This window comes from Quercus lobata, chromosome 3 (assembly GCF_001633185.2).
Source record: "Quercus lobata isolate SW786 chromosome 3, ValleyOak3.0 Primary Assembly, whole genome shotgun sequence".
NCBI classification, from domain to species: Eukaryota; Viridiplantae; Streptophyta; class Magnoliopsida; order Fagales; family Fagaceae; genus Quercus; species Quercus lobata.
Genome location: NC_044906.1, coordinates 24452636 through 24467571, shown reverse-complemented (window position 1 = coordinate 24467571; position 14936 = coordinate 24452636). Strand labels below are relative to the sequence as shown.

Genomic DNA, 14936 nt, shown 5'->3' with positions numbered 1-14936 from the left:
AATTGTTCCTTCATAGTAGATTTTCTATTGGACTATTTGTGTCCTTGGAGTCGTTTAAATGTTTGAAGAGATTTTTCATCAATTTTTCACTACGTTACCAAATTTTCCTATGTTATAGTTTTTATATTTCTTGTTTGATGATATGCCATACGCTAAATTGTAGTAAATAATAATTATTTGTGTGGATCACTTTTTTTTTTTTTGGAGCAAAAGATAAGCGATATTTTATTAAAAATTAAGGCAAATCCAATTGAAATACAACATCCAAATCACTAGGTAAATTATCACATAAATATTTAAAACTTACAAAACTAATTGCAATTACGTTTCTACTAGGAGCAAAATAAAAAAATAAGACTTCTCAAAAAATAAAAATAAAAAAAATAATAAAAAACCCAAAATTGCTATTACGTTTTTTTGTTGCTAGCTAGTTTCCAATTTATGACAACAAAGGCATATATCACGAAGCACATTCTTTTCTCTCTTTCTTTTATTCTTTCGACTACCTTCCTTTAAGCTAGCCACTTCATATTGAACAGCCTTCATAAGCAGACTGTGTTCCTCAAGAGCCACTAGAACTGGCAAATCACCAATTCCACGACCCATGGCTAGCATGAGCTCCCTAATAAGAGACTCAAATTCCATTCGATCAATGAAACCTTTTTCATCCTTATCAAACCTCTTGAAAATTACTTCATAGAGATTATAGATCTCTTCCTCTTGGTTCGTATTGTTTTCCAATGACAAAAGCTTATGAAGACCCCCATAAAGCAATTCTCTTGAAAGCTTACCATTACCATCAATATCTAGCATCTCAAAACATTCATTGATGCAATTGTTAAACTTCTTTGTGTCTTGGATGAATCCCATTACCGTGGAGCTATTAACCATGGCTACACTCATTTTGAAAGAAGAAATTGGACTCAATGGTTGTAACTTGTAACGTTTTTCTTTTTCTTTTTTTTTTCCAGTCATTTTTAACTTTGTTGGACTTCACATATATAGATGCAGACTTTGTGATTCCTATATTTGAGGGTTTCCAAGGGTTAATTAGCCTTTACTTTAGAGGTTTTGGGCATTAAGTAAAGTTAGGAACATAACGTTTTCACTACAAATCATACATGGCAAACGGTTATTGATGAATAAAAAAGCTATGTTGGTAATGTTATAGGTGTATTGTCCTTCGAACATCAATGTGTCATGAGGATGAGGCATTCGCTTGCCCAAAATGTCTAGTTCCCTAATATTAGGAAGGTACTAGTTGTTCTAATTTTTTTCCCCCTTCAGACGTAACTAACCAAGTTTGGACATGACCAAATTTGTCTTGTGACTCTAAACTAGCGGACCTAATTTGGGCTGGTTGGAGGTTGGCTTGTTGTTGAAATAGTTAGTCAATACCTCAAGCATTTGCAAGCTCTTATCTGGCCCAACGAAATTTTAGCAAGATCTAATTTAGTGACCACACTGAATTTGATATTTGGAAATTTAAATTTAAAATTAATTAATTAATTAATTTTAATCTGCTTAATTCATACACAACATTATAAATTATGGATTAGGAAAACAAAACATAACCCAAAATGTTTCTATTAGAAATATCCGGAGATGTTGGTTGAGCTAAAGCTCTCTCGAATCCCCTAAACTCCAAACTATTGAAAACATAAAATGAAATAAAATATCAATATACCATTACCATATATCCATGGAGGAGATTGAAAATCTTTGGACTTAATGGTAGTTTTGTTTCGTTAAAAAGTGAAGGCTTAGGATTCAATTAATTATGGGTGCAGGATTTGTAAGATAAGGTTGCCTTCAGAATGAAGAAACATTATAGAAGAGATCGTCTTAGAAGCTTGTTTTAAGCCCAAATTGACTAGAAAGGCCGGCAGAATTACATTCTACTGGGCAATGGCCCATGAAACGCACAGCCTTGCTATAGTTTTTCGCTCCAAAATAATTTATATGCTCTCAATGTAGAGCCATGTAATTTTAACTTTTCAAGTGGGTCCACTACTTATCCCACTTGTTTGAGAAAGTCTAGCACACACAACTTTTGCTACAATTTTAATATAAGGTCTGCTTGGATACCACTTATTTTGTTGAAACTGAAAACTTATTGCTGAAAGTATTGCAAATACAGGTGAAAGTTAGTTGAAATAGTACAATAGGACCCATGAATAATATCAAAAAGTGCAGTGGAGCCCATAAATAATAGCAAAAATAAGCTAAATAGTGAAATAATTTTTATTTTTAAGTGGTATCTAGACAAAGGCATAGTTGCTTGTGAGTGGAGAAAAAAAGTGTGTAATAATAGCTTTTATCCTAAAGAAAAAATGACAGAGAGATGATGTAGGGAGAGAAAAAGAAGAAAAAGGAGATTTCGTGATAGAGAAGATAAGGGAGAGAGAGAAATGATAAAAGAAATTGTGTCTTCCTTTTTTTGAAGTTTGAAAATTAATTCAAAATATGTGCATACCCAAGAAATTTGTGTCCACTTTCCTTCTTGGTCCCAAGTTTGAAAATGAATCATAATGGTAAGTGACTTTCCAATAATTAGATTTAATGTATTTATGCATTGGACCCGTTTAGATGTGAACACTTAATAATAATTTGACAATTGATATATCACTAGTCGCTAACCCGTGCGATGCACGGGAAAACTATTAGAAAATAATAAAGCATGCATATATTAAAAGACAATTTAAATTCATGTGTGCTTGCAAGGGATACATACCTAAATAGTTCTTGCGGTAGAAATAAAAGCCTTATTTTTGAGATAAAGAACTAATGTAAACAAACTAACCTTACATTAAACAAATTTAAAAAAAAAAAAAAACATAAAACTGATGTCACGGGAAATTCAGCCACATAGTAGTAATATATAAATCTCTTAAAACCTAAACCTAAACCTAAACCTAAACCGTAAGGACTAAATATTTATGCGCCTTCTCTTGCTTTGCTGATGTATTTGGTTAAAAACATGAAATTGATGTCACGGGAAATTTAGCCACATAGTAGTAATATATAAATCTCTTAAAACCTAAACCTAAACCTAAACCTAAACGTAAGAACTAAATATATAAACAAACTAACCTTACAAAAGCTGAACTTTATAAGCTAAAATCTATATCGTGAGTTGTAGATCTTGAATGCTATACCGTGCGTTTAGGGCTTCCTACATCTGGAGAGAGAGAGAGAGTTTGCAGAAACTAAAGAAAATCTCTCTATAGCTTAAGAAACACAATAGAATAAAATCAAAGAGATAAAATTTTTAGAGGACAAAATATTATAGATAATTTAAAAGAATTTTGGTTTAATTTTTGAACACCGCAACTCTATAAAATTCATACTAATAATAATATTTTATGATAGCGCAATTAGAATTTTGGTTTAATTCTTGAACACTGAATTGGAAATTGATTATATGAATATTCAATGGTGAACAAAGTACTATGTATTAATTAATATATAAACAAAACTAACCTTACAAAAGCTGAACTTTATAAGCTAAAATCTATACCGTGCATTGTAGATCTTGAATGCTTTAGGGCTTCCTACGTCTGGAGAGAGAGAGAGTTTGCAGAAACCGTAGCTTTATATTTCTTAACTTGAGAGAGGGGTAAGGTTGCTAGGGTTTTGAAGAGTTATAATTTTTATTTTTTTTTATTTTTTAAATATTGTGTTGACGTGGAAAATTATGGTGCCAGCAAAGGCTTCGGTTTTATATATATATAGATTAGTATTGAGGGGTGTAAAACCCTCTAAGTTGCTATTTTACAACCAAATTCACTCAAAACTCACCTCATTCGGGCATGTAGTTGTAAAAAAATTTGCCACCTTGCTACAATAAGTTGGCATATTTACAACTTACTGTAACTAGGTGGTAAACTTAAATTTTATTATTTTAGGTGGTACGTGGGTTTGTTGGAGAGAGAGGAAAGAGAAAGAAATTGAATTTTTTATATTATTTGTTGGTATAATTTATATTATTTTAATGAGTTATATATAAAAATAGAAACTAGAATGTTTGGTAAATTATAAAATAAGATAATAAAATAAATAAAGTAAATTTTGAAGAGGTAAAATAAATATTTCTTTACATTCTGCTAGTGCTCTTAGAATTCGACTCTACTTGCCATTCTCACAATCCCATATTTTGCACTTGGATCTATGCATAAAGCTCAAGTTTCAACGCTATATATATAGTCAAAAATCCTATATATAAAAAAAATTATGTAGTATATACAAATGTATAAAATTCTAAGGTTTGGCCCAGCAAAATTCTTCCTAGCCCCTTGGCCCGAAATCTTTTTTTCTTTCCCTCAACCTAGTTCATGGCCTTGTAATGAAATAAAATTTAGTCCAAATAACACAATAAAATTTTAAAATTTAACCGAATAGTCCAACAAAAATTAACCACCAAGCCCATCCTTAGGCCTTTCAAAAATTTACTAGCAAAAAAAACATTTTATCAAACCAGATTACAGATGAATTTATTCTCAAAAAAAAAAAAAAAATTACAGATGTATTAATTTCTAGGAAAAAAATAAAAACTGAACTCTAGGGGTATGTTTAGATTGAGCTTATTTTTGCTGAAATTGAAAACTGAAACTGAAAACACTGTAACAAAATATTTTTTAAATGTGTGAATAGTACTGTGAGACCCATTTTTAATAAAAAAGTTACTGAAAAGTATAATTTATAGGTCCATAAACAGTACACGAATCACTATTCACAGGGAAAAATTAACATTTGTGATTACTGTTCATGCAACAGTGCATAAACAGTAACCACATCACTTTGAAACGCGTGAAAAAAAAAAAAAAAATGAAAGAAGTAGGACGCGTTTACTGCATTTACTGTAGCATAAATCTCATACCCAAAACGCAAATGCTGAATGCAGTAAAACGTCCAAACCAAACCGGCACTGGTTCCGCTGCTGCAAAAACATTCTTATAGGAACGTACCACCGTTGCACTGCATCACCTAGCCCACTTCACGGAGGTGACGAGTCACTGTTCACGCAGTGGGACAGCTGGAGAACTATTCTATATATGTTTGAGTGGGACAGCTGGAGAACTATTCTATATATGTTTGAGTGGGACAGTTGGATATCTTTGTGATGCTATGATTCTGAAATTTGAAAAAAATAATTAATAAAGAAAAAGCATAACCACAAATATAGTCAAGAGTCAAAAAGCTTGTTGTTGCTGTGACTTCTGCTACAGCTTCCAATTTATTGTGTATTGTAACTCTAACAATTTGGCGGAAAAAAAAATAATAAATAAATGAGGATGAGATAATGTATGGGAGTAGTTGGTAGTGGGTTGATTGTTTTTTAGTTGAAACTTACCCCTTTTTTTTTTTTTTTTTTTAATTATATTCACATATATGATAAAACGCAGATAGTGTTATTTTTAAAATAGAATTAAACGAAAGACATTACAAAATGTATTTTACAATTTTTCTAATTTGATATGTCACCAAAAAAAATTCATATATTTGTTTATTATGTTCTTGAAATTTATTTATAACACTTATTACAACTTCAATTTATGAAAGTTATATAATAAAATTTGAAATATTTTTAATATTTTTCGAATTAAATTCAATATACTTATATTGATTAATTTAAATACACAAATTTAATGCTTCTTTATTCTTTTTTGTCTACTTTTCGCGTTTAATATAGTAGAGATAAATATTAAACGCGTGAGAACGAGTGAGATCTTAGAAGAAACAGAGAAAGAAAGAAAATATTAAAACACATATATAGATAAAAGAAGAGATCAAAAAAGAAAAAAGAAAAAGAAAAAGGGATAGAGAGATGATGGTGATGGAGGGAGAGAAAAGAAGAGTAAGGAAATTTCAAAGAAAAGGGTGACAGAGAAAAGAGAGAAAGAAAGAAATTGTGTCTCCCTTTCTTTAAACTTTGAATATGAATTCAGAATGCATGAATGGTAACACACTACACTCCAAAAATAAGCGCGTACCCAAGAAATTTCTCTCCACTTTTCTACCGCACAGTCACAGGAACTCAACTAACATTCAATTCCTTTACTTTGCCATTCCCATATACTCTCTCTCTCTCACTCTCTCTCTCTCTCTCTAAAATCCATTCAGAAAATTCTCACTTAAACTCTTACAATTCCAATTTCATCACTTAAACTCTCCTCTTCCTTTTGAATCTATTCTACTGTCTATCCAAATCACCATGGCTTTTCCAATCAACAAAGGAGACTCTTCTTCCTCTTTCACCCACCAATGTAGATATGATGTATTTGTGAGTTTTGGAGGTAAGGATACCCGCAATAATTTTACGAATATTTTGAGAGGCATTTTGAATCATCATGGTATCAACATCTTCCTTGATGACGAGCACTTAAGGAGTAAAAAAATTTTAGACAAACTTTTCAAAGCCATTGAAAGTTCAAGAATTTCAATCATTGTATTCTCTGAAAACTACGCATTTTCCACTTGGTGTTTGAAAGAACTTGTCAAAATTCTTGAGTGTGAAAAGAAAGGCCAAATTGTGCTACCAATTTTTTATATGGTGGATCCATCAGAAGTACGTAACCAAAAGGGAAAGTTTGGAGAAGCTTTGACAAAACATGAAACAGAGTGCAAGGATAAAATGGAAGTGCAAAAATGGAGGATAGCTCTACATGAAGCCGGTAATATAGGTGGATGGCATTGCACAAAAGAGTATGCATTCTATCACTATTTTTCTTATCACCAAAAACTTTTAACGTTAAACAACTCTCTAGTGAAGTCTTATTTTTTGCCTTATTTTTTGAAAATTTGAAAGTTCATATCTTTTAATAATGTGCTAGTTAGGCTAGATAGAAAGGTAAGCACATATAACTGATTATCTTGTCAATCCCACTTCAAGCAACTCTATATAATTTGAGGTTTTTAGGGGTTTTTTTTTTTTAATATTTCAATATCAATTAAATTTTATTTATTCATCTTTCTATATATAAATATATATATATATTGTTTAAAATTGTTTTTTTAAGATGCAAAATTGCTTATTAAGTTTTTGTATTTAAGTTTTGTTAACTTATCAATAATTATTCAGTACTCATAACATTTGTTTTTGTCAAACAATTTACTGTTTCAATTGAGTTAGATTTCTATGGTTTAATATTTTGTGGCCCTCTTGGAATTGGTGAAAGAATGCAAAACTATTTTTTTCCCCTTTAAAAAAGAAAATCAGTTGTAATTCTACAATTTTAGATTTTTTTTTTCTTTAATGTAATGGAGAGTCTTGGGACCCATTATAAATTCACTGCACACCCATGTAATGTTTACCAAACTTCAATCCCTAAAATATCTTAACGAATGCATTCAAGCTAGTGTCTATCAATTAGAAGTGGATATTCAAGAAGCTTATTTCCTTACCTAACTAGTTTTTCACAAGTCTTCATGCTAAAAGCCAAAATTTGATTTTCTAGCTGAGGAAAAAATGGTTCATACTAATAGTTCTTAGATCTATGAGTTACTCGCCATTAACTTGTATTAACAATATTTCAATCATAGTACACATGCTAAACATTTTGAATTTTAGTTCATCTTTATATTTTATTTTCTAACAAGTTTTTAATGCTTTGCAACTGGCAGCCACCCTCAATTTACTCTTATAAAAGAAGTTTTTGAAGTGATCTCAAGAGTTAAATTAAATTATACGAAAATATCTGATGTTAAATACCCTGTTGGAATAGATTCCCGTGTGGAGGATATAAATTGTCTTTTAGATATTGATTCAAATGATGTGCGTATGGTAGTGATTCATGGCCTTCCTGGAATAGGTAAGACAACAATTGCCAAAGCTATTTATGATTTAATTGCATATCGTTTTGAAGGAAGTAGCTTTCTAGAGAATGTTAAAGAAAACTCAAGTACAAATGATGGCAAATGCCGATTAAGAAAGGCACTTTATTTTGAGATATTAGGAGGTGGAACTTTGAAGGAGCTTGGTGCAATTAAAAGAATCAATATGAGAATGGAAATGCCTCAGCACAAAAGAATTCTTATAATTCTTGATGATGTGGACAAATTAATCCAAGTAACAGATTTGCTTGGCGAATGCAATTGTTTTGCTTCTGGAAGTAGAATTATTATCACAACAAGGGAAGAAAAAGTACTATATACTCTTCAAGAAGATTATCATTTAACCTACTGTAACTACCGGCTCAAGGAATTAGATAAACATGAATCTCGTGAGCTCTTTTGTCAACATGCATTCAAAGAAAACAAGCCTAAGAAAGGTTATTTAGAAGTCGTAGACCTATTTTTAAGCTATGCCAAAGGTCTTCCATTAGCTTTGAAAATAATAGGCTCTGATTTGTATCCAAGAGATGATATACGCTTTTGGAAAAGTGCATTAAATAAGTACAAAAGAATTCTTAATCCAAATATTCTAGAAGTACTCAAAATAAGCTACGATGGATTGGACCAAACTCAACAGCATATTTTCCTTGACATTGCATCTTTTCTCAAGGGATTACACAAGGATGTTGTCGAGCATATACTAGAAAGTTGCTATTCTTATGGCTCATATTGTGATATTGAAATACTTAAAGATAAGTCTCTCATATTTGTTGATAAAAATGGCAAATTATCGATGCATGACTTGATACAGCAAATGAGTTTGGAAATTATCAAACAAGAATCAAAAGTATCAAAGAAACATAAAAGGTTATTATGTTATGATGATGCTTCCAAACTACCAGATACGGTATAAATTATTTTGATTTATCTTTTCCTTTCTCTCACCAAGCATATGTACTTTTGTAGTGAATATTTTTCTCATTTCTTTGTTTTTTATTTCGTTTAATGCTAAAGAAAATATAGGTTTATCCACATTTATTTTGTTTACAACTTAATAATTGTAAATTTTGTTGTATAATGTAATTATTGTAATTCTTTGTCCATTTAGGGATTAGAAGAAGTTGAAGGCATAACATTGTGCTTACCACAACCAAGAAACATGCAGCTGGATTTTGGAAGGATGACAAATCTCAAATACTTGACTGTTCGTAATTTAATTTGTGAAGATGTTATATATCTTCCAAATGAGTTAAGGTTAATTGATTGGAATGGATTTCCTTTACCTTCCTTGCCAGCCACCATTAATCTTCAAAAGCTTGTTGCACTTAAAGTGCCAGGAAGCCACATTAAATTAGATGAGCCTTTTGAGGTATGACCATTACCATTTATAAATTATTATATTTTTAAGCTATATTTATTGATTTTTTTTTTCCATCCTCTACAGAGATGCCGGCTCCCAGCTTTGAAATATATGGATTTCACTTACTGTAAAAACATTACCAAATTACCTGACTTATCGGTGATTGCCCCAAACATAAAGAGGCTGGAGCTTGCAAGATGTAAAAATTTAGTTGAGATTCATCAGTCTGTTGGACTTCTTGAAGCGCTTGAATATTGGGGTCTCTATAGATGTGAAAATCTTAAAATTATTCCAAGAATTCTCAAGTTGAAATCTCTTCAATGGTTTTGTCTCCAAGGCTGTGAAAGTCTTTGGAAGTTCCCCGATATTGGGCAAAGTACGGAAAGATTAGCTCTACCTTCGTTATTACCAAATCTTAATCTCCTCTATATGTTTGAATTTGAAAATTTTCCAAAGAACCTGGATATTCCTGATTGCTTCCCCAAATTGAAATTGTTATATGTTATGTTCAGCAACATTACTACCCTCCCAGACATCTCTAGTAGATTTCCTCAATTAAAGGGTCTTTATATTGAGAATTGCCGTAATCTTCAGAAAATTCCAAGACTTCCATCATGTATACATACTGTACAAATAGTAGGATGCAAATCGTTGGATTCACAATCAAGCAGAAGATTATTAAGTCAGGTTCATCTCTCTCAAAGATTCAATTTTGGTTAACTTTCCCAAATATAAATTACTAGATTTGCTAAACTGTGGTTTCTTTAATTTGCTAATTGCATGCAGTTTGCAGAAAAGCTAGGGCTTCCACGGAATATTGTATGTCCAAGGGGATCATCGCACCGGGACTATGCTTCTGAAACTGACTTTCCTCATAATAAGGGCTTTTCATTAAAAATTGATGGAAAGTTGTTAATTCAAGGAAGTAAGATTCCAAAATGGTTCAATCATCAAAGTAGTGGAAGTTCCATATCATTCTCGGTCAGTCGGAAACTTCTTCCATCATTTGCTTTCTGTGTTGTAATACAAGTGCAATCGAAGGATAGGTATAGGGGTTATATATCAGGTTACTATGCTATCAACATTTTCGTTGATGGTTATAAAGGATTGCACTCATCTACTACTACATATTTTCCAACTCCACCATCATCATCATCTTATTCTTATCTATGGGTATTCTATATAAGGGATAGTTCATTGGAAGGCATAATTCTAAATGAAGGGACTGAAGTTAAGCTTCAATTTGAATTTTCAAATAATAATCCAGAAATAGCCGAAATTACTGTAGAAAAGTGTGGGGTCCATGTAGCATGCACATGTTCTCCTCAGAACTCCGCTGCAGATAAGGTGGCCTGCATAAGAATTCAAAAAAGATTAAAGATGTCCTCCCCTTTCAGCAGAAGCTGGGCGGATGCTCCAAAGCTCAAGATGGCTATTATTGCCCTCTTTGTGAAATAGCAGAAGATTCAGTTTTACATCTATTTCAATGTTGTCCCTTCGCCAAAGGATTGTGGTATGGTGGTAGATGGGGTTTTCGAGTCGAAATGATCCAAGCTCAATCTATAATGGAATTCGTTGAACATATAATTGATCCCCCAATGGAGTTACTGGCACAAAGAGTGAACAAAGATGAATTCACACTGTATGCAGCAGCGGCAATGAAAATCCTTTGGGATGCAAGGGGGGATGCTCTGTTTTCAAACCCTAAAGCCAGCATAGACCAACTCGCCCATCGTCTTAACAAACAGTATGACTTATACGTGAGATCACTTGAGATTACACAGGGAACTGAAGACCAAAATAATGAGAGTGTTTGGATAGATATGCCTATTGGTGTACCGGAAATACAACACCAATGTCACCCGACCAACACCATCCCAACACCGATATCTTCAATGGCCCAGCCCTTTCTAAATGAGGACGCTGACTTCAACCCAAGTCCACCATTGAAGAAAATGAGAACTCCTTGATTGAACTTCAAAGATATATGCCAAGGTACTATAATAACATTGAAACTGTTTGTTTTTTTTTTTAAATGTTTATAATCCCAAGTATGAACACTCCAAGTATTTGATAAAATGTTACTATGGGCTGAGTTAATGAATGAACTCTCTTACATTTCAGGAGAGGAGGTTCAGTAAATACAATAAAGATTACACAATTGGATTGCTATTTCTTTTCCATTTTTGCAGTCGGATTGAATCTGTTGCAGAGATAATATTGATCTTGTTAGCTTGTTGTTGAGGATTCATCTTATGGATTGCAGAAAATATCATCAACTTCATTGTAAATCCAGCTTGCAAGCCCGGCTGGGAATGGAAGAGCACAATGAAGGATATTTCGGCTTTGGCTTCTTCCTCATTTATGGATGGGTTTTGATAATAACGTAGCCCACAGCCTCATAAGATGGGCGCTGGGGTCAAATTACTCATCTTCTTTTGCCTGTAAACTTTCCGACAACAACAATGATGGCCTTGCCCTCCAATGCTGCTTCAATCCATATCTACTTTCAAAGAAATGAGAACCTCTTGATTGAGCTTCTAAGAATATGCCAAGGTACATTGAAACATTCTCTATTATGTTTTTAAATATCAGGTATGTCTCCTCCCTAAGTTTTGTTGTTTCATTTCCATCTGTTAGTTCTTTTATCACTTCTCTCTCTCAAATTAACTGGCTCATTAACATCATGGGTATCGATCCAATTTGAAAGGACATTATTTAAAAAGAAAAACCAGAATTAATGAAAAATAGTCATTTGATAAACACTTTTAAGTTGTTTTAGAAAAAAACAAAAAAATGTTAAGTTATAAGGTGAATGTACAGTACAAGTAATATATTGGCATCTAATAAACTATACAAAGAAATTATTCATTTAATATGCAGCTAAATTCAGTTTCTTTTAATTGTTAAAATTTTCTAAATTTTTTTTTAGAAAAAAAATTTTAAATGTCAATAGACAAGTATGTGCTGCTAATAATCTAAAAAAAAAAAATTTGGCTTTCTTAGCTCACTGATTTTGTTCAACATAATATGAAAGTCATTTTCTTTCTCAAGTGGCATATGATTTTTTAAATTGACAAAGATCAATATCTAGTGGGTTGTACTTAAAAGGTTACTTGTTGGTTGTAGCTGAATTAGGATTATTGGATGATTTGAGCCTAACTTGTATGGTTAAAAAGTAAGGTATGGTCTTTTGACCAAATTGTACCTCCTACCAAATCATTACGTGGTGGAATTGAGGTCTTGGTTTTAATTTTATGTGAATAAGGAGGTATTATTTCTGCAAAAAATATTATTTTCAAAAAGAAAGTTAGACTTTTAAAATACTACTAAAAAAAAAATCAATTTTTTAGAACAAAAGTTATGAAAACAAGCTGATAGAAGTTCATTGTATCATTTTCATAATCTCTCTCTCTCTTTCTCTCTTAAGTTACTTACACATCATGGGGGACATGAGTAAGTTTCTTGCCCATTACCCCATATTGTCTGAGGTGTGATTTACTTTTGGCAAAATATGTCTATTTGGACTTTTGTCTATCAGTTTATTGCTGTTAAGACCAGTTCTGAAAATTCATTACATGCTAAGGTTCAGAATATGGTATCATGTGTCCAGCCTCTCTTGGTGTTGCTCTTTTTGAAGGAACTCATGTACAAATACAGTTTGTTACCCCTAAGTTCACATGATAGCATACTAATACTCTGTAATTGGAAATATAATTTGATGTCATTGTAATTTTAGCTGGTATGATTTAAAGCCTTCTGCATTGCTGTTTTGTTAAAGTTTTATATTATTCTTGTCAAACAAATAACAGTTATTACTCCTTGTGTACTTGAACATATCCTACATTCGAGACTAACTGGAAGCTTTCTCTTGAATTGATATCCCTTAGCACTACGTTTTACCTTCACTTCACCTAATGCAGAAAGTCACGCATTACAAATGATTGGACTTATTGGTTAGTCTTCCAAGAAGCTGAGAACCTTTGCTTCACTAGCTGCTCTCCAGAAATTGGAATTCACTTGAAGAGCCTACAATTGGTCAGCAGAAAAATGCAAGTCCAAAGCAAGCATTCCATTGCCCCCAATTTAGCCTCTCAACACTGGCAAACTGCTGCAGAAACTCCACCATCACCAGTTGACGGACTATGGTAAACCTTAGAATTATTAAAAACAGCCTGTTGTTTTAATAAACCCTCTTCTCTAGTTGCCTAGGCATTAAATTCATTGAAGACTTGACAAATGAAAAGTTTTAAAAATGAGTGTTTTCTTCACTTTCTCATCCGCACCAAAGATAGATCTTGCCCTAAATTGTATCATAAGTTAGACTGCCATTACCTTGGTTACAAATGGCTTTGATTGACCCACAGACGACTTTACCATGCTGTCATTGTTGGGTAGCTCAGTGGCCAAGGCTGTAGCTCTCATTGTATCCATTATTAGGTTCACACATAATGGCTGGATTGCAGTAAGTGGGACCTTACGAGAAAGTTGATGCAAGGACAGCAACATTTTTTTTTTTTTTTTGGTAGAAAAGGACAGCAACATTCATATATAGTTAGCTGATACTGAATAAACTTTTTAATGTTGTTATATACAGACCTTCAACACCCTAGAACTATCAGCACAAAAATGAATTTACTATCTAGGATGACAATGTTTTGGAAATGTAGTTGTGAGTCAATTTTTTGTTATATACTTTCTGTTCAGATGTGTTATTTACAATGTTCTTTCCCTATATGGCGACTATATTATCATCTTTATGAGATACAATGAAAATACACATAATTTTAAATGCTTTGATTTTCTTGTAATAAAATTCATCAATGTAGAATATATATATATTTTTTTTAAATTCAGGACATTATTATATTGCAATTGTAGAAATGGACCCTTTCTACATGTGCCAGAAGGCTGTTTGTGGGTGCTTGTGCATTTTGGAAGAATAACTATGGTGGTACTATCTTAGCCACATTATCTAATAAACATGGTCACATAGAAAATGCTTATGTAATTTGAAGTGCATTAAATGGCCAAATAGAAAAGCTATATTTCGAGAAGCTTAGATGTGGGCTTCGATAATTTATTAATTTGATTATTTGCTTTGAATAACCCAAAATTAGAGAGCATAAAAGAAAAATATTAACAATGACAATGGTTGATAAGTTCAACTGTTAACATTAGATCCAGATGTTTTTATCTGTATGAAGGAGCTTTATTCTTTGAAAACATGCAAACTTGTTTGCAGAAAAGATGAATGCTCTTAGCAAGTGAGTGAAAAGGCAAAGGCAAGCTTCAATTTCAATACAAGTACCTGATTGCCCTCACAGAATTGGCATAGGCCATTGAGGTATGTTCATAAGTATTACATTGTATGTTACTCTGCTTGGGATATTCTTGAATTAAAAAAAAAAGTAAACTCTATCAAAGTATGACTAACCTTCTTGCAAATCAAACTAAAACCTACTTTGAGCTATAGATTGATAAAACCGTCACCTGAAACAAGCCCTGTCAAAAGTGATTGTCCACAAGTTTGCTTGTAAGTGGCCTGGTCACACAATTCTTATTGCCTGGCCAGGGCATATAAGGGCAACCAAAATTAAAAGCAATAACATATAAATTAGTACTCTTGGTTTGCAGCTTATCATAATCACTTTGTCACGAAATTAATTAAATTCATTATCTCAACATTGGAATATGTTTAAAAAAAATTTGATGATGCATATAAATTACTCTCTTCTTGCTT

General features: G+C 32.3%; 2 protein-coding genes across 7 annotated transcripts in view; one reads left to right on the top strand and one right to left on the bottom strand.

The window, feature by feature from the left end:
- Positions 1-423: 423 nt before the first annotated feature.
- LOC115980617 lies at positions 424-891 on the bottom strand. The gene has a single exon (XM_031102847.1). It carries the CDS (start codon positions 889-891, stop codon positions 424-426), a length of 468 nt encoding a protein of 155 aa, XP_030958707.1.
- A 5073-nt stretch (positions 892-5964) lies between these two features.
- The window catches only part of LOC115980017 (TMV resistance protein N-like), a 101668-nt gene continuing 92696 nt past the window's right edge, over positions 5965-14936 (top strand). For 4 of the 6 annotated variants that reach the window (XM_031102202.1, XM_031102203.1, XM_031102198.1 and 1 more), the window contains exons 1-7: positions 5968-6705; positions 7624-8740; positions 8942-9202; positions 9278-9880; positions 9980-11188; positions 11460-13341; positions 14439-14540. In XM_031102202.1, coding sequence (XP_030958062.1) covers positions 6215-6705; positions 7624-8740; positions 8942-9202; positions 9278-9880; positions 9980-10651 — 3144 coding nt within the window. In that variant the 5' untranslated portion in view covers positions 5968-6214 and the 3' untranslated portion in view covers positions 10652-11188; positions 11460-13341; positions 14439-14540. Of the gene's footprint in view, positions 6706-7623; positions 8741-8941; positions 9203-9277; positions 9881-9979; positions 11189-11459; positions 13342-14438; positions 14541-14936 lie in introns of those variants that run through there. The other 2 variants (XM_031102199.1, XM_031102204.1) reach the window with 2 other exon arrangements.

Bases quoted from the DNA above. Each gene is read 5' to 3' on its own strand.
- LOC115980617 (XM_031102847.1), bottom strand. From the start codon at position 891: ATGGTTAATAGCTCCACGGTAATGGGATTCATCCAAGACACAAAGAAG.